Below are 26,815 nucleotides of genomic sequence, written 5' to 3'. Positions count from 1 at the left end.
ACATCAATGTTAATGACTACATAACTGTAAAATGCCACGTCATCCTCATTGAAGCTGATTTAGCAGCTCTACGCCCCAACAGACATTTCTATTTGGTTTTTACCCATACACCAATATGTGTAAAGCACTGTATACTCAGTACTTTCCCTGTAGCCCGTTATCAAATAATCCACAGGCAAATAACTCGGGTGGGATAAAGAATTTTATTAAGTTTTAATACCCACACAACATTGTGTGTAAAAACACTGTATTCACATTGAAACCAACCGATGAAAATTTATTATCTTTTAAATTGTTGTGGTACCCCCAGCTAAAAAATACCATTCGAACTGCATGTAGCTACTGGGCAATCTCAGTGGTCTAATGGTAAGACATCTGCCGTCGATTTCACAAAACTCTTAGGACTTAGGACTTCGGACGAGTCCCAACCCTGCACTGTAGCATGCAGACCTTAAGATTAATCCTAAGTTAGGACGAGTTACTCATCCTAACTCAAGACTCGTCCTAACTCGAGATAAGACGAGTCCTAACTCTTTAAGAAATCGACGGCTGCTCTAGAAATGGCAAAGGTGGTGGGTTCGAATCCCACCCGAGTAATATGCCAGAGGTGTATGGGTAAAACCAAATAATTGTTTTTATCATTAAGACTGGAATTTCATCTTTGAGAAGGAAGGTCCATATTCATTTATACAAAGGGCACTTCCATTGGAAAATCTTAAAAGTCTATGGGACACTTGGCACTGAGGCCAGGATCAGGGCAACAGAGGGCATGGCCTCCATAAAATTCCTTGCCTGCCCAATGTAAATTTAACATGTATTAATTATACATACAGACAGATGAGATGCAAACATAGAGGGTTATATATAACAACCAGAGGGCGCACTGGTGATGCTTCTTGCACAAAACGCGACGGGACCGCAAGGAGACACGCGAGCCATTCTGCACTCGCCTTGAATATGAAGTACACGTTGGAATTTGTGTTTATTGAACACTGACGCGATGCTGTTTTGTCAACTTACAAAATGGCCGCACAACTAACGCTGTGCGATGCCTGTTTTGTCAACTTAGAAAACGGCCGCCTGCGCGCATGCCGGGTCGCGTATATAGGCCACTGCGTCCTCTAGTTCTTATATATATCTCTATGGATGTAAACAAACAAGACTGAGAAACCTACCGATATTTGCCGAGTCACTCCCTTGGAAGCTGCCATTGCAGCTGCCACCGCTATTGCTGATGTTGCTGTGCGGACTGGAGGCCGACTGAGAAAACTCATCTTCTTCCCTAATATGGGGGAAAATATTAAAGGGACAAACCATTTAAATTTACAATTTATAGGTCATTGAATACAGTGCAGGTAGGCTGAATACATGTATGATGTAACAGTTTTTATTGACAGGATGATCTTATTGTCTGCATTCATGCAGATGTTCCGGACAGTTAGAAAAATTTTTTTTAAATTCATGTAGAGGTGAAACAACTTCTGAAAAAGAACATCGATATATTATAAGGTGGTGTGTAATGAGATATAAATATATATAATATTTCTGAAGAAGGTCCAGTTTGGATCGAAAGCTAAGGCCATCTACCCTACTCGTATATAATAATAAAAAGTTGCTTAATTTTTTAATTTGGTTAATTTTCATTTTTTGTGCTTCTTTTTTCCCTAACACTGCTTCACAAGCAGAAATTCGACTAGCTATTTAGACCTACTAATATGGAAGATAAAAGCTTTGTTTTCAAACGTGTTGTACCTTAATACTTCATATATCAAGTTAGCAATGAACAATATTCCAAGGTGTAACTTTCCTTTAAAGCCATTGGACCCTTTTGGTAAACAGTATTGTCCAAGGCCCACACTTCGTGTACCACAACTTATATATAAAATAACAAACCTGTGAAAATTTAGGCTCAATCGGTCATCGGAGTCGGGAGAAAATAACGGGAAAACCCACTCTTGTTTCTGCGCGTTTCGCCGTGTCATGACATGTGTTTAAAATAAATCCGTAATTCTCGTTAACGAGAATTGATATTGTTTTGCTGTTTTCTCAAAAAGTAAAGCATTTAATGGAAAAATATTTCAAGAGAAGTCTTTCACCACTACCTTCTTTAAACCCTGTAAGTTATTTGTAAATCTGTGAACTTTTTGTTTTTTTCCTGAACCGAAAGGGTCCAATGGCTTTAACAAGCTACATTGAAAAAGAAAATGCAGACAAATATTATTCTGCATAATTACAATCTAGACTAAGAGGGTCTCAAACTCTAAAGTCTTATTTGACTTTAAATGGCATCAAGGATTCAGGGAGTCAGGACCGAGTTACTCAGATCACTTGATAGCAAAGTCTAGTGGGTTTTTTTAACCAGACGCCAAGTACAGGATTATGCATAAGGTCTGGTTTAAAGAGGCTATTTTATGGCAAAACAGCTCAAATTTATTTATTTTTAATTTTAAATTTTTAAACATAAGATCACTAATGGGATAGGTAAATAAAGGGCGCTATTTCCGCTTCCAAGTTTTAAAGGCATGATATATATACAAAATGTACATGTATCTGAGCCTCTTCCAACACTTTCGTCTCGAAACTAAGAGAAACACTATTGTCTGAATCATGTAGCCAAAATCTTTGTCTCTTTCCATGTGTGCAATAGCAATTACCAAACACCATCTCTCAACATGCCAAAAAGGAACCAGACTATTTGCCATTCAATGCCTCGTTTTGGTTACATTTGATTTTAGTGGTGGACAAAAAACATGACTGTGTCTTGATTAGAGGTGATTTTTGGGCGGAGTCTGACCTAATTCAGAATGATCAAACACTTAGTAACAAAATCTCATATCATTTAAAGTTAGGGGTGAATTTCTTACAGTACAGATCACCTTGACAAACAATTTAGCCTAAATTTACTGCCTGTTACATGAAACAGATGGCTGAATTTAAGCACAATTTTTCAGAAAATCCACGGGACAGAAAACTATCAAGCTGTATCACAATAACACAATATCTCTTTGTAAGAACCCTGCTGATAATAATCCTGTTTAATTTATTTTTTTCTCTTCTACAGAGCTTCTGATTTATGTGTGATCACTCCATCACGAAGGTTTATTATAGGTTTCCCACTCATTTGTTTGCTAATAAGTAGCCCATTTAAACATTGTGTTATTCTATTTCCTAAATATTTTGTTAAAGCTTCTCAAGACATTAATTCAATTTCACTTGGAACCAATTGTTCACTTGTACCATGTAATCAAATAACTGGAATTATGTATTGTTTTTTTAAACTGCACCCCAAATGCAAAGCCATTTTGTATATGAACAATATCTTTAAGATTATAGGAAACATATCTGGTGGATAAAAAATTAACGCACCGAAGCAACACAGAGCAGGTGACAATTAACTTTTTGATCGGCCATCCGCTGGGTTCCCTCAAAAAGGAAGTTTTAAAAAAAGCATGCTGCTCCGATGATTGTGAATGCGTGAAAAAATCTCGGGGGGCAGGGGGAGAATGGAATGAAGAATTTTATGAAGACTTTCTGGGGGAAAAAACTGCCTGCTTTGAGGTTTCAAAATAATGTCATAGTAATTTATCACCGTCCCGAGGACGAGTGTGAAACATTTCCATTCATTTCTGCACTCTCTCACATTAAGGCTCCCGACAAACAACCCCAAGGGAGTTCTCTTGAGGGGCGACAAGGAACATTATTTCCCCTGGGTGACCCGCCCCGTAATTTATTTTAGAGAGGGGGAGACGAGACGTCTTGTTTTTGCAAGGTGTGTCCGAGGGGACGTGCGGGTGATTACGGCAGCTGGGTTTTGAGTGGTCATGTGACCCGTCGTGACGCAACTGCAGCACACCCGACTGACACTTATGTTTTGATAAGTCTGCCGACCGGGTTGTCCGTGTTTGATGTGTTTTTTTGAGGATGCCATACGGAGAGGATTCCGTAAGCATCCAAAGATGGTTTGGAATTTTCGTTTCCGATTTGTATCAATGATTAATGGTTCAATAAAGATGGGATGACACAGGGATTTAACATTCTGAAAGCGACGAGACTAGAGAATAGCAGCGATTATTAAAGAGGGGCTAGCATCAACTTGCTTATTTGTTATATATTTAATAGGTTATTAAAGGCAGTGGACACTATTGGTAATTGTCAAAATCCAGTCTTCTCACTTGGTGTATCTCAACATGCATAAAATAACAAACCTGTGAAAATTTGTGCTTGATTGGTCGTCGGAGTTGCGGGATAACTATGAAAGAAAAAACACCCTTGTCATACGAAGTTGTGTGCTTTCAGATGCTTGATTTCGAGACCTCAAATTCTGAACTTGAGGTCTCAAAATCAAATTCGTGGAAAATTCCTTCTTTCTCGAAAACTACGTCACTGCAGAGGGAGCCGTTTCTCACAATGTTTTATACTATCAACCTCTCCCCATTACTGGTTACCAAGTGAGGTTTTATGCTGATAATTATTTTGAGTAATTACCAATAGTGTCCACTGCCTTTAAAAATATTCTATGAACAGAAAAAAAAACTAAGTGTAGTTACACACTGAGGGGTTTCGGCAGGTAACCTATATCTTGCTCTTTTTTGTACCTTTTCTATGATAAATGTGCCACCAGTGTGTCTGACCTGGTTCCTCCTGAGCGTGAAAACCGGCTTTCTACTTGCCCTTACCCATACACCCTTGCTTCGCAGTGTACAGCAACGAAAGATCAATCCAAATTTGTCCCCCCCCCCCCCCCCAACCTACAATCTAGACTGCTTTTTATAAAGAGCAATATCAAACCCAACCTTCAGCTTTCCCGGGTTATTTTTATCTTAAATGTTTTTTGTCTTGTAGTTGTAGCCCCCTTACCAAGAGTGGCACTTTAGCCTTGCTTGAGGCAAACTTGCGTTTACATTTTGTAAGGCATAGGATAAGGCATGAAGCAAGGATTAAAAGGCCAATTTCACAGAGCAGCTTAATTGCTTACAAATTTAGCGCTTAACAAAATTTAGCAGGATACCAGTCAGAAATTGTACATGTGACATTGTATCTGGCTGGTAACCTTGTCCTGGCAAGCATAATTTCTCGTACCAAATGCTTGAAGCCTCATCACGCCACAAACCCACACCCTGAACAAAAACCTTCACTCCTACACACACGGGATCCCGCACTTGGTCAAAGCATAGAGCAGGTCAAAGTGTAGACCTTCAATAGCTCCCAAGATACAAGGACAATTACAAGTCACTTTATGTCTTGGCTCTGAGTTGCCCCTGTGTCAGTCCTCGCTAAACCAATCTGATGTGTGTGGTCCTGGGGCAACATTATCCAGATATTAGTTTTAAACCTCCATGGGTTTATCGTCAGACCATGGAGCTATATTACAAAAAAATGGCGACAATGTAGCATTGAAATGATAGATGTATCTTAGATGCTCAGGTTGTCCACCACACACTGGACTAGAACAATGCCAGAATGTGCAGGTGGTAAAAGGGAAAGTATTCGATGTATTGGTTTGTGGAAGTCCAATCCTTGAGTTAAAAATATTATGTCACATCAAATTTATCAATTTATATTTTGACAATTAACAATTTAGTGTCTTTTAGAAATGTTTGTGTTACAAAATCGGTTATTACCTGGGTACACAACAAGTTCCAGAAAGCAAAATTGTCAATTAAACTGCTCCCAAATTTAGGTCCGTCTTCAGGCTGGCTGGTATTTTCACTAGTAACCATCTTCAAGTTCCCTTTCAGCTATAAGTCAGTAACTTATACATTAGGTAAGTTCATTGACTTTAAAGAGCAATGACATTCTCACAAAGTCTAATCTTTGAGAACTCTGCAAACTTTGTGAGCTTCAGAACCCAAACGACATTTTAACCACTTAAAAAAGTTAAACGCTTTAAAAACTGCTCCCGAAATTCACCTCAGGGGTCCAACCAGTAAACTCACACCTCATTAATAGCTCTGAAAGCCCGATCTGACGTGACCTCCCAAGTGACCTTTAAGTGCCACCAGGTCAGAGGTCAGACCAACTGAATGCATTCTGCCCCTCCAGCCCAAGTATAAGTTACATCAGACCTCAAGACAAATCGGTGAAGGAAACCTTTTAAAGATCTGTCAACTGAAAGGGGAACGAAAACAATCCTGTTACGGCAGGTTTTCTGCTCAATTTGACCGATTCCGCCACAAGCTCTCACGGGAGAGTGAGGGGGGGGGGGGGGGAGACACGTAGAGCCTGTGGTTTGTTGATACATCAGGTACTCTCGCTGGATCCCAGTCCAAATCCCCCTTTTTTATCAGAGCTCTCTCTCTTCTGGATGTCTGACCACTCCAGTAATCATAACAAGGAATTCCTCTGCAAGGTTTATTTTCAGAAGGGCTTTGGAATGGAAAGTGCATGTAAGCTATGTGTACATCCATGTACATTATGTAGACTTTATTTGAACGGTATTATTGAGTGGGATTTTGTACCTGACACTTTGCACAGAAGTTTTCTTGTTATTGTTAAATCATTATTATTCCCTAAACTAATGATTGAGAACATTTGAGAATAAAATGAAGTAGGCCTATGTTCAGAGGAAAAAGACAACAAAAAACCCAATGTTTACATCTATTTCAGAAATGTTTGATGTACCATGGATGTACACAGAGACGTTTATAGAAACTACCTTGTTGGCAAGTAAACAGCATTATTGTTCCAACTTGATTGTCACAAAGTGTTAAGTAGGGCATCTTTATATTTGCACACCTATGCGTTTTGTGCAAATAATGCATGCGGTTTGTGGGGGGTTTGCTATGAATTCCTTGACTGGTTGGTTGGTGAAACCACTTGATTTTTTTAAAACTATTTTTTTCCCAAGATGCGTTGTGGCATATTTTCAAGATGGCCCCCACCACGGCACTTGTGTGCACAGCAATATATTCACATTGGTCAAACTAACCTGAACGCCGTGCCATGGGATCTGTCTATTTTCTTGTTGAGTTCTGCGATGACGCTGTGTAACTCTGTGATTCTCTCCTCATACCTGATGGCTTGCTGGTCTAACCTGTCCTCATTCTCACGCAGTAATCGTGATCGTTCCACCTGGATGGGATTAAACAAATAAATAAATAAATAAAAAATTAAAAACTAAAAAAAACTAAAAAATAGACTAGTCCAAGTAAATTAGCAAATTGAAATAGCAATATTTTTTATTTGTGCCAGTTGAAGTCGGACGCCATTCAACCTGAAACTGTCTAACCACGGATTGCATAAAGGATTCTGGATAGAGGGAAAATGTTATTAAAAATCAATTATTTGCACCATGGACCATGGTAGTACAGCCTAAGAAACAGGCACAAACACAGTTAGACTACTCTGTATTCCACAATGTGAGTGTGATAACAAATTTGTCTTCACAACTTGACGCGTGAAGTAAACGTGCAACACGCGGAGTAAGAAAAAACAGCCCAATCATTCAGGGTGTGATATATTATCACACTGTTGTTGCCATGTATCGACCGATTCAGAATCAAGGATCCAAGTTTGCTTTACGATAACACTTGATATATTATTTGGTCTTTAATTTTTTATGGTGGTGTGGACAGGGTCACTTTACTAAAATTCTACTTCAACAATTCAAACATCTTTTTAATGTCTATAGTTATCCCTTACAAATTCAAACCAACCACATACAATGCATTTAATTGAACCGACTACTCGACAGAAATGTCATACTCTTCAAGGACATCATAAAAACATAACCGGAAATGAAGCTCCGTGCCTCGATGTTGAAGAAGACTGCAGATACTATCTACTAAGAGCTAAAATGGCCAGCAGTTTCACTCTCTATAATTACATGTACTTCCGCTATTAAAAAAAAAGCTTTAAACCTCAGCGTTTCCTATAGACAGTGAAGTCCATCAGAGACTGTTGTTCAGACATATTATCAGGTCGTTCAGGGGATGTATGCAGGGTAGGTAGTCAGTTTTCCTCTGGATAATAATGGTATGCCTTCAGGCGCGGAGTGCATTAAGTGACACCTATTGGAATGTCATTACTCATCATATACTAACAAACTCATAGCCTTCAGCTCTGCTTTACACAGACAACCATCCTCCCATGTTGTTTCAAAAATAATTATGGGGAGAGGGAGGTTATGACAAAGTAAACCACAACATTGCCTTGATCGGTGTCCCTAAAAAATACTTGTTAGTTTTGGACGGAAATCTAGAAAAAAAAATATAACCGCCCGCAATCCCGCTTACATATTCCAACTAGTGGATTGAGTTTCTTAGTGTGGAGGGAACACGGGGGCAGGAATAAAAAATCCATACACCAAAATGAAGTTGGGTGGAAACATGATTCTGTAGCAGCATCACGGTGCCGTAGTGACCGAGGGGTCCCCCCGCCAGACGTTGTGGGAGGGAAAGATGCGAGTCGGTCTGTCTGTTCTCTGTTGACATTTGGCGATCGGTTCTTTGGCGCGATGATACTCTTGGTGCATTTTAATTGTGTGGGCCGATGAGAAAATATCCTAAAATGCCTCGGCGAATTTCACACACCTCGGTCGCCGCGGCTGAAGATCCTATGTTTCATTCTGGGGCAAGCGGAAATGGTCTACGTGATTAACTCTTCGTGGTTTCTACTACTAGTCGCTTCTTCACCGATCATGGCATGAAGGAATTTGAATGGATTCGCCACACACTGTTTCGTGCGCTTGGTTAATTCCGTAATATGAAGAGATGCTGGAAGAATGCAAGGTGATGGATATCACATGTTGGCCGGTATGCCGTTATTGATTTCAAAGTGCATGTACACAGATTTCACAAAACAGGAAGCGGACTTCCGTATTCAGATTTGATGCGAGTACAATACTTTTTGACTTTTTTCAACGAGTACCATCCAGCTGCTAATATAGATATACATGTACAAAAGAAACGCCACAGAAAAATTAAATTATACAAGCAATATCGCAACCTTAGCAAGTGAATTGGAGTGGATGGTAATACACAGTATACATGTAGCATAATTGTTGGCTTATCAGCCAGAGACAAATTTCCGAGGGCAAAAAATGTATGTGCAAGCAGCACTGCTTTTAGTACACCAAAGATTAAGTCACAAAGGTGCATTGCAATATTCCCTTCCCTGTTGATGAGCAATTTGTATAGAGACAAATGTGTGCATCAAATGAAAAATGAATTTCAATGCTTATTCTGAATGGCCCGAGGGGTCGGTTATATGCATGGCGGGGTCAATGACAGTTGAGTTGAGGGGAGAGGAAGGACAGTGGTTTTAGAAAAGAAGGGGGGCAAAATAACTGGGCCAACATACCTGAGCCTTTCCAAGTTTCTTGTCCAAGACATCTCTCTCTGAGCTAACCCTCTGTAGCCGGTTATTTAGCTCGATGATCTCACCCTTCAAGGAGGCCAGGGCAGCCAGATGTAACTGCAAGAAAATAAAACCAGTTAATACTTATAAATAATTGTCATTAGCCAACATTCCCAGAGGAACTCCACTTGCTATCGCAAATGTATCAGTTCTAAGATATGTTATGATAGGCATTACTATCTCTTTGGCTGGACCGACATATTTCTTGATCATGAATTTAAAGTAGCAGTGCACAAAAAGCAGCTAAGCATAAAACATTTCTGGTTGCCAGAATATAAGGTTACAAGCCCAAATACCATCTCACATGTACCCTCTAATGACTGGTATCCTGCTTATTTTTGCTTAGCAGAAATCTGTGACGGAATATTTATCTGATTAAAGCCATTGGACCCTTTCGGTAAACAGTATTGTCCAAGGCCCACACTTTGTGTATCACAACTTCTATATCAAATAACAAACCTGTGAAAATTTGGGCTTAATCGGTCGTCGGAGTCGGGAGAAAATAACGGGAAAACCCACCCTTGTATCCGCGCGTTTCGCCGTGTCGTGACATGTGTTTAAAATAAATCCGGAATTCTCGTTAACGAGAGTTGATATTGTTTTACTGTTTTCTCAATAAGTAAAGCATTTCATGGAATAATATTTCAAGAGAAGTATTTCACCACTACCTTCTGTAAACCCTGTAAGTTATTTGTAAATCTGTGAACTTTTTTCTTTTTTTCTGTACCGAAAGGGTCCAATGGCTTTAAGCAGCTCTATGAAATTTGGCCATGATTAACAGAAAATCTGTCATTGGAGATTCATACCTGACAGCAACATTTCTCAAACTTCAAATTTTGGGGAATAAAATGACACACCTTTTTTCATAACCACATTACTTTTAAACTTAAATAATTTTGCCCATAAGTTTCAAAATCCTTTTTACTTTTCCAACGCTGCTGTACTTCTACTGAATTAAGTTTTTATTGCCATGAATTTTAAGAGTGATAACCAAACATACACCTTCCCTTTAAGTTTAAAAAAAGAATAGCAATCAACAACTTTTCTCTTAAAGCAACAGAATGCTGGGGTGGTTGTCTTCTCTGCATCTCCTTGGGGGGAGGATTTAATAAAAATGTGTTTAAAGATCTAGAATGATTGATGCGTCCCATCTTTGCATGGCTCTAATATCGAAAACACTTCAAGAAAATGAATTACAAGATGTAACACGACTCCATATCATGGATGCGTCTTAGTTAAGGTGTCCTCAAGAAAATAAAGTGACCAGGCAGGCAAGTGCAAATTGCAAAAAAAAAGGGGAGGGGAAAGGAAAAAAATTCTTCTTAGCCGAATTTACACAGAGCTAAATATTGATCTTTAGATGTTTATCAATCTTAATTGCTAGCCTAAAGTAAAAGTGTAAAATGTGGCGACACAACACATGTCACCATGGCAACATTGACAACTCATCTTTGAAGATGAATCATTAGTGTTTCATAAGAGATTGAACTATGGTGCAAACGTAACCTTTGGCAACCACACAATGATTTATCACATAATACATCTTGTATGTAAAAAAAAAAAACAGCTGAAATGCTGATGTCAAAATTTAATGCCCGAGGTTTTGAAAAATCAGAGAGAAAATTCACAGTCACAGGCAAGGTAAAGAGGAGAAGAACACAGAAAATCTTATTAAACCAACAACCCTAGGCTCAGATGTGTGGAAAAGCTAAGAAAACAAACAATTACAGTAAAATAACACAGTGCATTCCAGAGAGACACTAAAGTAACAATCCATATATATACAACTCAGGACCCATTATGAAGTTTTACCTTTTCAAAAGAAACTAACACAGATATAGGGTCTGTAAAGTATTTTATCCCACTACTGATAGCTTGGCAGTAGTTATATTCAACTTGGTGGCTAGTGATATTTACAGTGGTCTGCATCTATCACATGCCAGCCTGATTCTTAATACTTGTAAATAGGGCAAAGCAGATTTTCCTTAATTAATGAAGAGAAACTCCGGGAGGGAAAATATAATTTCTGCTGGAACTTTTTAAAGGGGCACCAAGACAATGACTAGGGGGCATGGAGGCGATCGCTTCCACTGCCTCTATGAAGTTGGCCTACACATGGCTGGATGATGCACACAAAAAAACCAAGCAGGGCACAATTTCATAGAGTTCCCTCTAATAAGCAGAAGAAATTGCTGAACAAATTTCTGTTTAGCTGAGCAGGATACCAGTCACGAATTGTACACATGATATTGTAATTTGGCCGGTAACCTTACTCTGGTAAGTAATAATTTCCTTGTGCTTAGCTGTTTTTTGTACAGTAAAGCAGCTCTATTAAATTAGGTCCAGGTACCAAGTCATTACACCTTAAACTCCCCCACCCCCAACTTCCTTTAGCAGATCTTATTTTCTGGTTTCAATCTCCCAATAATGAAAGCCCTAAGCATGTAATCCCATGATGGCTTCAGGGGATTAGGAAGCTGATCTAAAGATGGGATTATCTTTTATCTTCTTTAACTGGAATGTTAGGCTGTGCTTTTACATGATGTAGTAGCCACAAGGAAACAATCAAATGCGTTTCCCGTATGCAGCAAGGTGGCAAGCTGTATTAAATTAGAATGTACTATGAGAGTATCACATGGTGTCAGTGGACCAATTTTTTAACAAACGTGACTAGACTGTTTTAACTGTTAAGCCTCCCTATTTTGATCATGAAGACCATGGCCCAATTTCATGTTGCTAAGCAAACAATAAATCATGCTTACCAGAATCAGGTTGGTGGCTAAGCAACCTGATACTTGACGGAGGCAACGAAGGCGATTGCCTCCGTGCCCCCTGGTCATTGCCTTGGTGCCCTTGAAATACTCAAAGTAGAAATTTACAAAGGGCCCTTACCAAGGACAAAACGCCTAGGTGCCTTTGCCCTTTCAAAACAAAGCATACAGGCCTGCATTTGTGACTGGTATCATCCTGTTCATTTCTGCTAAGCAGAAAATTTTAAAGCAATATTTTCTTCTTAAGCAATGAAATTAGGCACAGGAATAGGCCTACATCAGATGTACTGCCGTCATAAGACGGTAATTTACACAACAAACACTGTAGAATAGCAGAGATTCTTCAGACCATTTTGTGCTCTGCGGTAATCACAACGAGAAAATTATCTCGCCGTCTAGCTAGAAGGCATGACAGCAGATGGACTCATCAGAACAGAGTATTATTGTTATGAGTCAGATTAAGAGAGAGGCAAACAAACTTCAGGGTAGAGATGAAGCTTAAGTACTGGTAGGCCTCTGGTGGAAACCCTGGCATGTAATTGACAAGAGATGAAAACTACTGAAGATCTTCAGAAGCGGAGAAAACCTGGTCAATATTGAATACAGACAGGGAACTTTATTATTTGATTTGAGAAGAGGGAGTAGAGGAGACAAAAAGAAGAAAAAAAAAAGGAAACAGGCATGATGATGGTAGCTTAGAAAAAGTAGGACAATTTGATTGAGAACTAGGGCCGACCTAAATATAAATATGGTATTCTCTTCATATAGATTTGTCTCCGAGAACAAATAATGGAAATCAGGCCTGAGTAAAGGAAGAATATCGTGAGTCGTTAACCATCGATTCTTTTCAGAACCATGGGCAACAGCTACGGATAGATTTTCACGTCATCATACGTTGAGGTATAGGACATCCTTAGCACCAGCCGTAACCGTAGCTTTAAGCGCCAATTCGGATACGAACTTAGTTATACTTCCACCATGCAAAATTTCACATCCTACTTATAATAATATTCTAATAAAGACTAGTTCTTTTATAGCGCTTTTCACAATAATGTCTCAATGCGCTATACGAACAAATTCTGCCCTTGTTAATTTCATAAACTGCATGTTGAAAGGTCCACATTTGTGTTTATAAGCAAGAATAACAATAGGCCCCCTAACAGTTAACAGATGTAAACTCAGCCCAAGTAACACAATGGTGTTTAATCCTTTAGGGAAATTGGGATTGCCATCTTTCACACCATCAAACAAAAACCACTCAAGGGGGCTTTAAAGTACTTAGCCCAAATAAATCACTCAGCTTTAAAAACTTTAACAGAATTCAAATAAATAAGCCTTTCCGTCGAAACAACAGGCCAACTATTTGTTGGATTTGTGTACCATATGGTTGGTAAGCAGTTTCGCAGCAGCTAAATCTATTTTCCTCAAATAAATAAGGTGCACTTTATAAGCATTAAAGCCATTGGACCCTTTCGGTTCAGAAAAAAAAATAAAAGTTCACAGATTTACAAATAACTTACAGGGTTTACAGAAGGCAATGGTAAAATACTTCTCTTGAAATATTATTCCATGAAATGCTTTACTTTTTGAGAAAACAGCAAAACAATATAAATTCTCGTTAACGAGAATTACGGATTTATTTTAAACACATGTCATGACACAGCGAAACGCGCGGAAACAAGGGTGGGTTTTTCCGTTGTTTTCTCCCGACTCCGATGACCGATTGAGCCTAAGTTTTCACAGGTTTGTTATTTGATATAGAAGTTGTGGTACACAAAGTGTGGGCCTTGGACAACACTGTTTACTGAAAGGGTCCAATGGCTTTAAAATTGAAGGATTTGCGTACCTTTTCAAAATGTCCATAGATTTACATTAAACTTACTGGGTTTGAAGGTAATGATAGTGGAAAACTTCCCTTCAAATATTACTTCGAAATGAGTAAAACAATGTCATGAAAATACGTTTGTAAATGATTTTTAAAAAAATCGTCTCATGAGACGAAAATTATTTTCATGACATTGTTTTACTCATTTCCCAAAAACTACAGCACCTAAGCACGTAATATTTTCAGGGAAGCTTTCTACTATCATTATCTTCGGACTGTGTAAGTTTTGTGTAAATCTGTGGACATTGTGTTTTTTTGTCCTGCAAAAGTTACATAGACCCTTTAATTACCCTATGATAGATTTTTGTAAAGGAGCATCAAGGAGAAAATAAGTTGAATATCTGAAGTGCAGAATCGTACATTCTGCGCTGAATTGCAAATCCAAGAACTCTATTTGTTAAAGACCATGTGTCATGTGACATCTGACATCACATAATTTACAAAAAAACACGCTACAGAGCCTTAAACTTCCTGGGGTGGATTTCACAAAGAGTTAGGACTAGTCTTACCTTGAGTTAGGACCAGTTACTCGTCCTAACTTAGGACTATCCATGCAATTTGTATATCTCTTAGGACTAGTCCTAAGTTAGGACTAGTCCTAACTCTTTGTGAAATCGACCCCTGCAGCCATGATAAGTACACAGTCCTATGGAAGAAAACTTCAAATATTATGTTTTATGGAGATTGTACTGTCTTGATTTTGATCCACATTTGATCCAAAGAAAGGGAGGACATCATAAATTTGTTCAGCTGTTACCTTTTTATTACTCTTGAATTTATGTGGAAAGTATGACCATGGTATGACACTTTATGTAAATTTTCCCATTTGTAGTATCTAGCCTGTGAGAAAATGACCTGGAATGTACAAGGTCTCTCTTTGTAAACAAAGGTTACATGGGATAAAAGAGATTTAATACATGAATGTACCGTTCCTCCATGGTTGTTCCCGCAAGTTTGCTATTATTTTTAGTTGTTTCTTATTTTTCAAACCTTGAAAAGCTTCAAACACCACTTAAGGATTACAGGGTCCATACCCAGTCAACTTAAGTGATGAAGATCCTTTACTGATAAAGTACCTTGACCGAAAGCCGGTTAAACACATCATCAAAGCAAGTCCTTCAAATAGTTACACGGAACTGCCCGCAACAATGAAGACAAAAGAGACCGGGATTTACAGCAAAAATCCAACGTCAAAATAATCACATGTGAAATTTTTTAAAGTCAAAGTTAGCTTTTTGGAAGAGAGGGTCGTTACAAATCCATTGACATTATAAGTACTTGTTGGCTTTTGTCATAGGCATTCGTCATGGGATTCACAGTAGGTGAATAACATCTGTATTACAATTTTCAGGAATTGTTGAAAGGGAAATTTTTCTGATGAGGAGGTGGGGCTTTGTTAAACAGACTATGGAATGATTTTTAGAAAATCAGATACAAAATCGAAATGATTTTAATAAAATCGGAATGATTTTTACAAAATCAGAATGATTTTTACAAAATCGAAAGTAAGAACAGGGCTTGAAATATCCACTAGTCCACTGGCCAGTGCACATGAGGTTTTTTGTATTAACTTGTTCTAAAATTATAATCTAATTATTAATAAGTTGATCGTAGCATACTAATCAGAACATTAAGATATTACGCTATGGTTTGGGACCTTAAAAAAGACCACACCAACAGATGAAAGATTTCATTTTTTTTTTTTTTTTTTTACAAACATCAGTAGATTGTTTATTACATAAAGTTTATCACAGCATACTATTACTAATGGGAACATTAAGATATTATTACACAATGATTTGTGACCTTTACATTTACAAAAGCACACCAACTGTTTAAATATTTCAGTGTTTTCTACAAATTATGTCACCACTAGATTTGTGTTTATTTTCTGCTGTCCAGTATCACAACACTGGATGGCATACTAATCAGAACACCAATTACTCTTTGATTTGTGTCATTGACAAAGAAAAAAACTGTTTAAAAATATGTCAGAGTTTTTTTCATCAAACATCACTAGATTTGTACAAGATTGTTTACTTACGTCACAAAATGAACATGGCTCCAGCTCCTTATTAACCATTCTGAACAGAGACAAACTTCGATCTGTCATCAACCCTTGGACCCCTCTCCTCAAGATAATAAGATCACAGACACCTCTGGGTCCCCCTGGCCTCTCAGCCAAGAAGTTGCTCCAGCCTGGCCAGAATTAGAAGTAGTACCATCCAGTAATATATCAAAGAGTAGTCTAAAACTCGCAAATCACTGCGTCAAACTGACAGATGTAGGTCTTGGGTCTAGTCCCCTGACCCCAAGAGAGTAAAAGTCTGTTGTTGTGTTTTGTGTCCCACTACATGTAGCTCCCGGAATAGAGACAGGAACCCAAGAGATTGTCATCTGATCATCAGTGGAGAAAATAACATATCAGACAGCTGTGTTTTCTTGCTATGGATTCTCCATCACTACTGATGAGTTTACCTTCAGCAAACAGGAAGGACAGTGCCTTTAGAAAGCTCACAGCTTCCTACATGCACTACCTCTAGTAACATCTCTAATTATGCCAATCCACAATATATAAGCCCCCCTCCCCATCACCACCACAATCCATTCCTCTAAATCCCATTACAACAAACAACAAGTTAACACTCTTTAATCCCCCCATTAAAAGGAATTAGCACAACAACAGCTTCCTTTTCTTATGAATAAACCAACAACATCTCCACTGTTGGTCACTGCCCAAAGTGTCACTGCCAATCACTGGCTGGAGGAAAAAAATCACTCATGAAAAAAACAACCCAGACACCTCCTATGGGCTTTAACTTGGGTTTCTCATTTGCATAAAATCACCTTCATGCCCCATTAGCCACTTACTGGGTTCCCAATTTGCATAAGGACCACCAGTTGGCCACACAATAATAATGACAGCTCTGTTGTTGGACTTCTCTGAACTCTAAATCCTTGTTCAGAAATGTATTACAATTGCTCTTCTTTGATGGCCCTACCTCCGCAACCGTGTAGCCGGAAATCCAATACTTTCCCGAATTTTGAAAGGTAAACAACAATGGGAATAGTGCGTGGTTGTGAAAATTGAGAATTTGATATGAATGAACAGTAGTCGTACAACAAATACAAAAGAGGATTTCATTTTGAGAGTCCAACTGACCCTCTACATCGCTCCAAAAAGATATTTGAAGGTCTGGGCCCAATTTCATAGAGCTTCTTTATGCAGAAAATGTTGCTTTTTCCTGCTTAGCATAAACTAACAGGATACCAGTCAACAAAATTTCCTTGTGACATGGTCTTTTGGCTGGTGACCTAACCTTATTCTGGTAATCATCATTTTGTTGTGCAAGCACTCTACCAACTGAGCTATCTAGCCAATCTAGTAAATTTGTCTTTCTCCAGAAGACGATAGCATACTGATCGAAATGTCGAGTTGAAACCAACTGTTCTTTTCAGAACCACCCCAATTTATTAGAGAGTGTTACTGCAAACCTTACTATATATATATATATAATTTGCCTTTGTTTAACCACAAATCATTAAAAACTAAGTCAGTTCCCCTTGTGGTTTAGTTATTTTCAGGTGAACATGGGCCTTCACCGAATCTCCTCTCATTGTCCCCTGTACTGATCCCAAATGTGTATTTTTTTCGGTTGCATAAATACAAAATGAAAAAAATCCCCAGTTACATGATTTTGAAAAGCATGGGGCTATTAAAAAATATGTTGAACATCCCAATGTACACGCACTTGTCAATAAACCGCAGACCTCAACATGAGTATCCGTCAAGTCTCATGTACCGTCAACATTTCAGCCAGGAGTAGCGTCGCCAATAGACTGCATAATTAGAGGAAGCGCTGAGGGACAGTTAATGAAGGTAATCTAATGATAGTTTTTTTTTTACAACATAGCGGGTAATTACCTTTGATAAAGAAAATCCTTAGACTGATGTCGCTTCCAATGAAACTCTCGGTTTTGAGAAAAGATTGATTGATCCTGTCAATTTAGACATGAACGTGCAGGAGGAAGGGAGAGCCATTGGGGCTTCATGTCTTGCGTAAAAGTAAATGTTATTTGCAGGGGGGGGGGGGGTACATGTACATAAAGATTGCGGCCTCGTGTACTTTCAAGTCTCGACAGAGTATCACAAGGAATTATGATAATTCTAAGCAATTTTCTTTCTTCCCTCTCTCTCTAAATTTTACCTAACTAGTTTCTTCCTTCAATAATTATTCTTAGACATTTCTGGTAATGAAATCAAGGATGCCTCATCACACATTAACTTAATAATCACTGTAGCTCGCAAACCTGCAAACAAGGGGGCTAAGGCTTGCTATATGAACCAGAAACTCACATAGCAGGGAATCGAACCAGGACCACAGCGGTGTGGGGCAAGGGCTGTAGGTCCATACACTAGCCACCCAGGTATTAACTGTTCCAACTGTCTTTCACTTGTGCCCAGGTTGGAAATATTAATACCTTCCTTATAACAATGACTTTAAAGCCATTGGACCCTTTCGGTACAGAAAAAAGAAAAAAAAATTCACAGATTTACAAATAATTTACAGGGTTTACAGAAGGTAATGGTGAAAGACTTCTCTTGAAATATTAGTCTATGAAATGCTTTACTTTTTAAGAAAACGGTCAAACAATATAAATTCTCGTTAACGAGAATTACGGATTTATTTTAAACACATGTCATGACACGGCGAAACGCGCAGAAACATGGGTGGGTTTTTCCGTTGTTTTCTCCCGACTCCGATGACCTATTGAGCCTAAACTTTCACAGGTTTGTTATTTGATATAGAAGTTGTGGTACACAAAGTGTGGGCCTTGGACAACACTGTTTACCGAAAGGGTCCAATGGCTTTAAGCAGTGCCTTTCCAACCTCCCCCTGCCCCTCCCACAACACCACCACCACTATTACTTCCTGCCTCGGTGCCTTTGTCTGATTCCAAATTAGGTGAAAACCGCACACACTCGATTTCAATTTCCTCGGAGACGGAGAAGGACAAATATGTAATATAGGTCAGGCAAGAGTAATTATTGCGCTTAATCTAATCCTCATAAAATTTTGGCCACGTTTGTAATTTGTTTCACCCTCAAGGCACCTTCAATTAGCCCAGGTGTGACTGATCAGCCAGTTTATAACAGCTGGTGTTAATTGCACATGTGCACATGCATCCAATTGCTGCCATGATTGTAATACAGACTGATACGAATTGGACATTGGGAGTCTTGGTGCAAGACTTTAAGAAACACATGAATCCAATGTCGCCATGATTGTACTTACAGACTATGGTTAATCCGAGTTGGGCGTGAGGGAGTCTTGGTGCAAGACATTGTTGTTTCATAATTAAGTCAGGAACGCTCTGACTGCTCTATGATTATACTGATATGAATTTGACACCAGGAGTCTTGGAGCAAGACATTGTTGTTTCATAATTTAGTCAGGAATGATCATATGAGCGTTCTCACTGCATCGTCCAACCATAGGGCAAGACAGGATAAACCAGACTGACTTAACCAACCAATAGCGAGGCCATAAAAAAAACCTGAATTAGGGACTAAATGTAATGTACTTGAACAAACCCCAAAGTGCAGAATTTGTATTTGATTCCCGAGTCCTGTGAGTAAAAGTCTTCACTCCTCAGCGTACAGAAATGTTTGATATGTTTAAACCGAAAACCCTCACAATTGTTTTTCAGAGTGTGAGTGACAGAGTGAGTTTTCCGAAAGGAAATCCTTTCTGCTGGAATGCGTCAGTATACACGTAAGTGATACCTTTGTCGCTCACTATCAAATTAGCTCCCTTCATATCAAATTTTTTAATCAAATCTTCCCAAAACAAAATCAAATTAATTAATCTCTGGATGCTGGCAGACCGAAATTTATTGGCAATTTGCAGCTGACTTAATTGACCTCGTGGGGTGAGCCTTCAGTGGAGTGTTTTTCGATTCCAAGGATGTATGTAGGCCTAAGCCTAACTTCTGCAAAATCCAAACCCTTCAGTCCAAGATCAAATCTATAGTGGGTTTGCTTGAATTTAATGGATTTGTCACTGTACTGCATGTGCCAAACATTTGAGATTGGAGTTGTGAGTGGGAGTGGAAATTTGTTCTGGACCTATGACGGGTTCTGGTTGGAGTGTCTTGGGAGTAAGGCCGATTCCCTAATTTTCAAAATGTTTACTGTACATTTCTGTATCCATCAGAATCTCACATCATGGTATCTTGTAAACCAATCATCACAACCATTGGCCTCTGATAGGATTGTCATCCCTGATCCATGCATTAAGAATGAATGAGTGTAATCCAGACGATGGAAATTCCCTTGAGTTTAAAACTTACTATTCATAAGAAATACTTCACATGACATTTTGAGATGGCACTTGGGCATGTTTTTGGAGGGCTACCATTCGTGCTAGGTAACATCATGGAGGCTTCCTCCACGGTAACATGTAGCTCAAATTTGGTGTCAAAACTATCACAAACCATTCCTCTTGAAAACATCTTCCAGCGGGCAGACCAACCAAATGAAACAATTGAACTGCACTGGTTTCCTATGGTGGCACAACAGTGCACATGACAGACAGCGTGTTTGCTCTTGCGGTGGCGCTGCGTCCACCAAATATCATATTGCACACAGGCATAGTTAATCTATTTTTATACAAAACCATAGCAGATATAATATTGGATGGTTAGACAATAAACTGGTAAAAATAAACAACAATGTTGACAGTAATTTACTACAACTTCAGAAAGGCCCCGTTAACAAAACCCACCACTCTGTCTAGCCACTGGTCTGGTCCCAGTCTCCCGCTGTCTGGTCAGTCTCTTTCACTTGACTTGGCACATGTTCTGACATCTCAACTTCTCAAGTCAATCCAGACCACATGCGCAGCGTTCAAGTTCTTCCACAGAGGTCAATGGTATATAATGAGGTCCTTGGTTTCCAGTGTCTCACAGGACAAGTTGATTAAAACAATATTTATGTCTGAAAATAGGTAGCCTACGACTCTTTTAACTGCCTATCTACCTAGACTCAATTATCAGTAAACTGGAATATTTTGAAAAATTGGGCCGTCTATGTTTTTGATCTGCCTGTACAGTACAGTACTTGCTTAAAGCCAACAGCCTTTTTTTCACACGGGAGAATTTTTAGCAAGGGTCCTTTGCTAAATCTTATCATGTTTGAGAAATTTTACAAAATGCAACTCCTGTGAAACGAAAAAATTTTTTAAAATAAATTCTTCTCAAACATTGCTTAATTTTGTTGGTGGTCCGGACCTCTGACCAAATATTCCACTAGTAGAAATTTTGACCACGGAAGTGACCTGGTGCAGTCTAAGCAAAGAGCTCCATGACAAGTAGTACCACAGTAGTACCATGATTGATAACAAGGCACAGGTGTAGGCGCCTACATGTACAGACAAAAACCTTTGTTTACAAAAAAGGGTACCTTGCAAATGACAGGGCTTTGCAGGCAGGCAAGACTACAATATGGGAAATTTGACATTTTGCCTCAGAATGTCCAGTTGAATTTAAAAATATCACCTGAACAAGTTTTAAGGTGTGCCTTTTTCGCCGTATAAAGAAGTTGATAAAAATTAGTCAGTGAATTCTCCATACAGTATAAGATTTATTGTTTTCTTCCATTGCACTACATAAAAATTGTGTCTGCATGAATTCAAGGCTCTATGGCTCATTTGTAAACATGGGATATCACAGGTTACATGGCGCCTATATAAAGTAGAACAAGAACATTTGTTAAAATCAAACTTGACGACAACAGAGGAACCATTTACAAGCCACATACCCACCAGTCCCCACCACAAAAGACAAAGCTAAAGGCAAGCGTCTCTATGACCTCCTTTTAAAACTTCAGGCTAGTATCTCAGTCTGCAACTTGAGTAAAAGTTGGACTTACATACATGTGCGCATAAACCACAGGGAAATGTAAAAAGAAACCAGGATACAACATTGGAGTTAACATCGGAGTATGGGGACCAATTGACCTATGTAACTACGTTGACTCACAGCGGTATTATGGAATGTTACAGTAGCTTGTAACTAATGGAGCCGTGCTCCGTCTGATCTCCACAAACTTATCAAGCCATACAGGGAAATCTAGAACACAAAAAGAAGTGACCTGTTTTGCTCTACTTTAGGCACACTTTGCCTTTAACCTATTTTGCTCGTAATTTCTCAATCTCAACCCCTCCCTATCTCCTCATCCAAGACATGTTAGAGCCAGGGATGAACTCTTGGTTGATTGCCAGTAATTGGTCTCCTAGGCCAACCATTTTAACGGTAAGTTGTCAATATCAAGATGTTCCATGGATTGACCATGAACCATCAGGAATGTGGGCAGTCAATAAATACTGTCTTGAGATGGAGTCTACATATGTCTGCTGAAGGGTAGAGGGCAGGGAGGGGGAGTCAGAGAGAGTCTGAGGCATTGCTGATTAAATAAACTGAATAGAGATGTATAGAGATTTATGCATGAACATATGCATTCAGTACATACTTTGGTTTAGAGATGGTATAACATTGGCAATGTGGAGGTCCCGACAAACACAGCAGGCTTTGTACCTTCTTGAAGGGACCAAGGAGAAAATGTCTCAGTGCCCTTGCACTTCAAATACAAAGCATACAGGCCTGGAATTGCTGTCTTCAGTCTACGTCTGTATGATGTGGGGTAAAGGGCAGAGAGCGTGTCCACAAGTCTAGAGGCATGCCTAATCAAATATACTAAATAGATATGTAGAGATTTATGCAAGAACATCTGCATTCAGTAGGCTACATACTGTGGTTTAAAAACAAGTATAACATTGGAAGCAACTAAAGTGATCGCCTCCAGGCCCCCTGGTCATTGCCTTGGTGCCCTTGAAATGCACTAGAAACTTACAACTTCCTCATAGGATTCCCTTTACCAAGAAGATGCCTTTATTGCCCTTGCAGTTTTAAAAATATACAAGCCCGTAACCCGATAGCTCTATGGTCATATCACTGAATTACCACTGGAGATGTAGTGCACAAACTTTATCATCATCATCATCATCCTCTGCATACCGCACATATTACCACTGCATGAGTAATATTTAGCACGCTGCCCAGGGGCCATTTTAATGAGGTTGGCAACAATCCAAAAGGTGACTTCACCCGAGTTTCTGGCTGTCATTTACAGCTACTGAGAACATCCCTGAAATTATACTTGATATTTTGTTTAACTTCATTTCTCTCCTTGTGTCTGTATTAATTTACTGCATTGAACAAAATCCACACTGTCATACCATGGAGGACAAATTGCAATAAACTCTCTCTCAAAAAATGATTCAGTTGTTTCTCAAAAACCATTATTTGCTGCTCAGTAATTGAAAATCAGTTTGCACATCACTCAACGGGATGCCTGAAAAGTGAACACCAAGGACGACACAAGAAAGTGGTAAAAGAAAACATAAAAATTTGTCCTTCAGGTCAAGATGCATGACAAGATGTCAGGCAGAACATAAGGAGTAAAAATCTGCATGCAGAAGATGGTTTCCTGCATGAGAATTTATCTTGCAGAATTCACACGAGAGACAAAAAAATAAAGAGAAAAAGCAAAAACAAAAACAAACCCACGAACCATCAGCATTCCACTGCCTTGTCAGACACTCCAGCATCAATTTTAACCAAGGTCCAGTTCATTCTGGATAGGACCTTCAGAAAAATATTCCCTTTTCATTCCTTGGAAAATTTTGCTCTTCAAAACTATGCAGCCATAGCTTCCAAATCCAATTGACCAGTATGACTTCAAGATGGGGCGCTGCAAAAACTGCAATGTGAAGTATGTGAGGATTTGAGGCTTTGCACGGGGGTGATGAATATACTTACTACACAAATGTACAACGCATACAAGAAGATCAAGACTAACTTTGCGCAGCTACTTTGCAGGGTTTTTCATAACTCAAAATCACTTCTTTTTTTTAACGAAATTATGCTTGAATCCAACTAAAAGCTCATTGGTTTTGTTTACATTATGCTGATTTATAGGCAAAATTATCATGAAAGAAAGAATGTGAAAGTCACATGTGAAAAGAATACAGTGTCTCTGACTTGCAGGGGAAAAAAAGAGAAAAAAGGAAGACTTTCAAGTTATTTTCACAAGAATATTTCACCCATTCATGTTAAGCGCAGTGACAGCAGCTTTTGCAAACAGACCCCGACCCATTTGGAATCTGATAAATGATTCCACGCATGAATCATTTCTCAGACTCCCTGGTTCTGGGGTGAAAAATTATCCAGACCACATTCGTTTATACTATCAACAGCTGCAGTGCTTCTCACCAGGTAAGTTTTTATAGTCATTATTAGTAATAAAATTTTTGGAGTATTTGCCAATCTATTAGTTACCCTACTTTTCGCGCCAACTTCTTTTTGGACCTGTATGCAATATCAATTCAAAATGCAGCTCTGATGAATCTGAAGGAGTTCTTTATCTGCCATTCATGAGTTTTCTTCCTGAAAAAATGGGAGCAATTATACAACCATCATGACTTATATAATTTAGGTTTCAGTGATGCAACTGCCTCCTTTTTCATGATTAGCCGCGGCACATAGCAACTTTTCAAACAGAAAATGGTGATGAGATTGGAAAGGAAAGAAATCACTGGACTGTACTGAGACGTAAACAAATGCAAGGCGGCGTTGAGGGGAACTCTGGGTTTCCACAAAGAGTTTTTTTTTTTATTCTGTGGAGATGCAAGTCTCTTTTTGAGGAGCAGACAACCTCGTTCTATAGATAGAAACATTCAATTGTACTTTCAATTCAGCATTTATTTCTAGCATCCATGAATGAACCAAAAGTGCCTTGGAATGGGGCCTCCAGAGGCCTGTTCCAGAGCAAGGTTTCAGCAGGATTCGGTAAAAGCTCCATGGTAAAAGGGTGTCCAAATTTGCTGCAAGTTTAAAACTGTGTGTCTAAATTGTTCACTTGCAGTACATTAATATGTAAATGACAGAAAAAGACAGGGTGTCCAAATTCATAACATGGTGTCCAAAAGACCCCCAGAGAGTCAGACACACCCCTCTGGCTAACACTATGTTCCAGAAGCCTGAATAAAAGCACAGATTTTAGACAGAAACCTGGTTAAAGGAACACGTTGCCTTGGATTAGAGGAGTTGGTCTATAAAAAGCGTTTGTAACCGTATTTTATAAAATGCATATGGTTGGAAAGATGTTTTAAAAGTAGAATACAACGATCCACACAAATATGCCTCGAAATTGCGAGGTTTTCCTTTTACTGTGCGAACTAACACGGTCGGCCCATAAATGGCCGACCATGTTAGTCGACGAGGTAAAAGGAAAACCGTGCAATTTCGAGGCATGTTTTTGTGGATCATTGTATTCTACTTTTACAACATCTTTCTACCCATGCTTTTTATAACAAACGGCTACACACGCTTTTCAACGACCAACTCGACTGATCCTAGGCAACGTGTTCCTTTAACGTTCAATTCAGGAGTAACTTAGAATTAGCGCAGTGTAGCTTTCTCTAGGATAAGAGTACAATGTAACTTGGCACTTAACACTAACAGGTTCAAAAGCCTTCTTTAGGTTGAAAATATACATATAAGTTCCTTTTTCAGCCAGATATTTTCAAGTGCTGTTTAAAAAAAAAAAAAATCACCCCCAAAATTAAAAGCGTCTAACTTCCCTTCTCAAGAGTGGATTGACCCTATTTTGAGAAGAGTGCGATTTACACAGACACACTTCAAACCACACAGACAACAGTCCTTGATGAGTTCGATCAGAAATTTGAGAAGCTCCAGTTTCAAACTACCTCCCATCTCTTTACAGTTCTTTCCCCCTGCAGCCATAATTGGCCAAAGTCAGAGCTGATGTTTAGGCATGAAATGCCCAATAAAAGAATGTGACAAACATGCGCTGACAGATGACTTATTAGACACCAGGGCCAGTAAGTGAAGAATGTGAGAAAGCGTGGGGATGTGAGAAAGCGAGAGAGGGATTGGATGTGTCATGAAACATGATGAATATTCAGACTCTCGAGCATATCTTCTGTCACATCGTCAAACAATAAATCATCCCAGGGCAGTATTTGTATTGTAAGTACATGTTCACTTTCTGAAGAAAAGATGCTAGAAAAGGTTATGCATAAAGAGACCATTCAGACTACCGGTAATCTTGACAATGTAGACTCAGTGAACGATTTCCCTTGTATAGCAGAGAAAAAATGCTACACACAATGTATAAGTTGCTACTCAAAAATCACAAATTGCTACTCAATATTAGCATTTACTGTGCACAAAATCGGTTCAGTCAAAATATTTTGCTGTGCAAACTTGCTGGATGAAATCGTTCCCTAAGATCTTTTTAAAAATTAGTTTTGACTCGTTCACCCATCCCAAATTTAAATTTTTAAATATTGACAAAATATTAAATGTGTGCTATACACTGAAGAACACAGTATATGTAATGCCTCAAATGAAGCAGATATTTTTGATCAATGTGTTCTCCCAACTCATAGGTTTTAATGGCTTTTCCTGGCTTGCAACATGGAACTTTGTAGTTGATACAGAAAATCCCAAATGGGGGAAAACCCACGCAACCAGGTAGGACTAAAAACTCAATCCGAATCCAATTTTAGGTGGGATTCGAACCGGGTTCCACAGAGGTGAAAAGTCAAGGAAAGAAACAACTCAATTAACCTGATCCCTAGTTTATTTTCCCAATCAGTCTTGCATTGGTTAAATTTATTTGAAGGGGGTGGGGGTGGGGGGGGACAGAGGGACG

The 26,815-nt window shown here is 38.9% G+C and overlaps 1 protein-coding gene across 5 annotated transcripts in view; it reads right to left on the bottom strand.

Moving 5' to 3' along the window:
- The window catches only part of LOC139937043 (colorectal mutant cancer protein-like), a 114,837-nt gene that overhangs the window by 18,226 nt on the left and 69,796 nt on the right, over positions 1 to 26,815 (bottom strand). For 4 of the 5 annotated variants that reach the window (XM_071932005.1, XM_071932009.1, XM_071932006.1 and 1 more), the window contains 3 exons: positions 9,301 to 9,414; positions 6,929 to 7,071; positions 1,176 to 1,282 (listed from right to left, as the gene is read on the bottom strand). In XM_071932005.1, the coding sequence (XP_071788106.1) occupies positions 1,176 to 1,282; positions 6,929 to 7,071; positions 9,301 to 9,414 (364 nt within the window). Of the gene's footprint in view, positions 1 to 1,175; positions 1,283 to 6,928; positions 7,072 to 9,300; positions 9,415 to 16,057; positions 16,536 to 26,815 lie in introns of those variants that run through there. The other variant, XM_071932008.1, reaches the window with a different exon arrangement.

Source organism: Asterias amurensis, chromosome 5 (genome assembly GCF_032118995.1).
Source record: "Asterias amurensis chromosome 5, ASM3211899v1".
Classification (NCBI taxonomy): Eukaryota; Metazoa; Echinodermata; class Asteroidea; order Forcipulatida; family Asteriidae; genus Asterias; species Asterias amurensis.
This window is presented reverse-complemented; position numbering and strand designations above follow the sequence as displayed.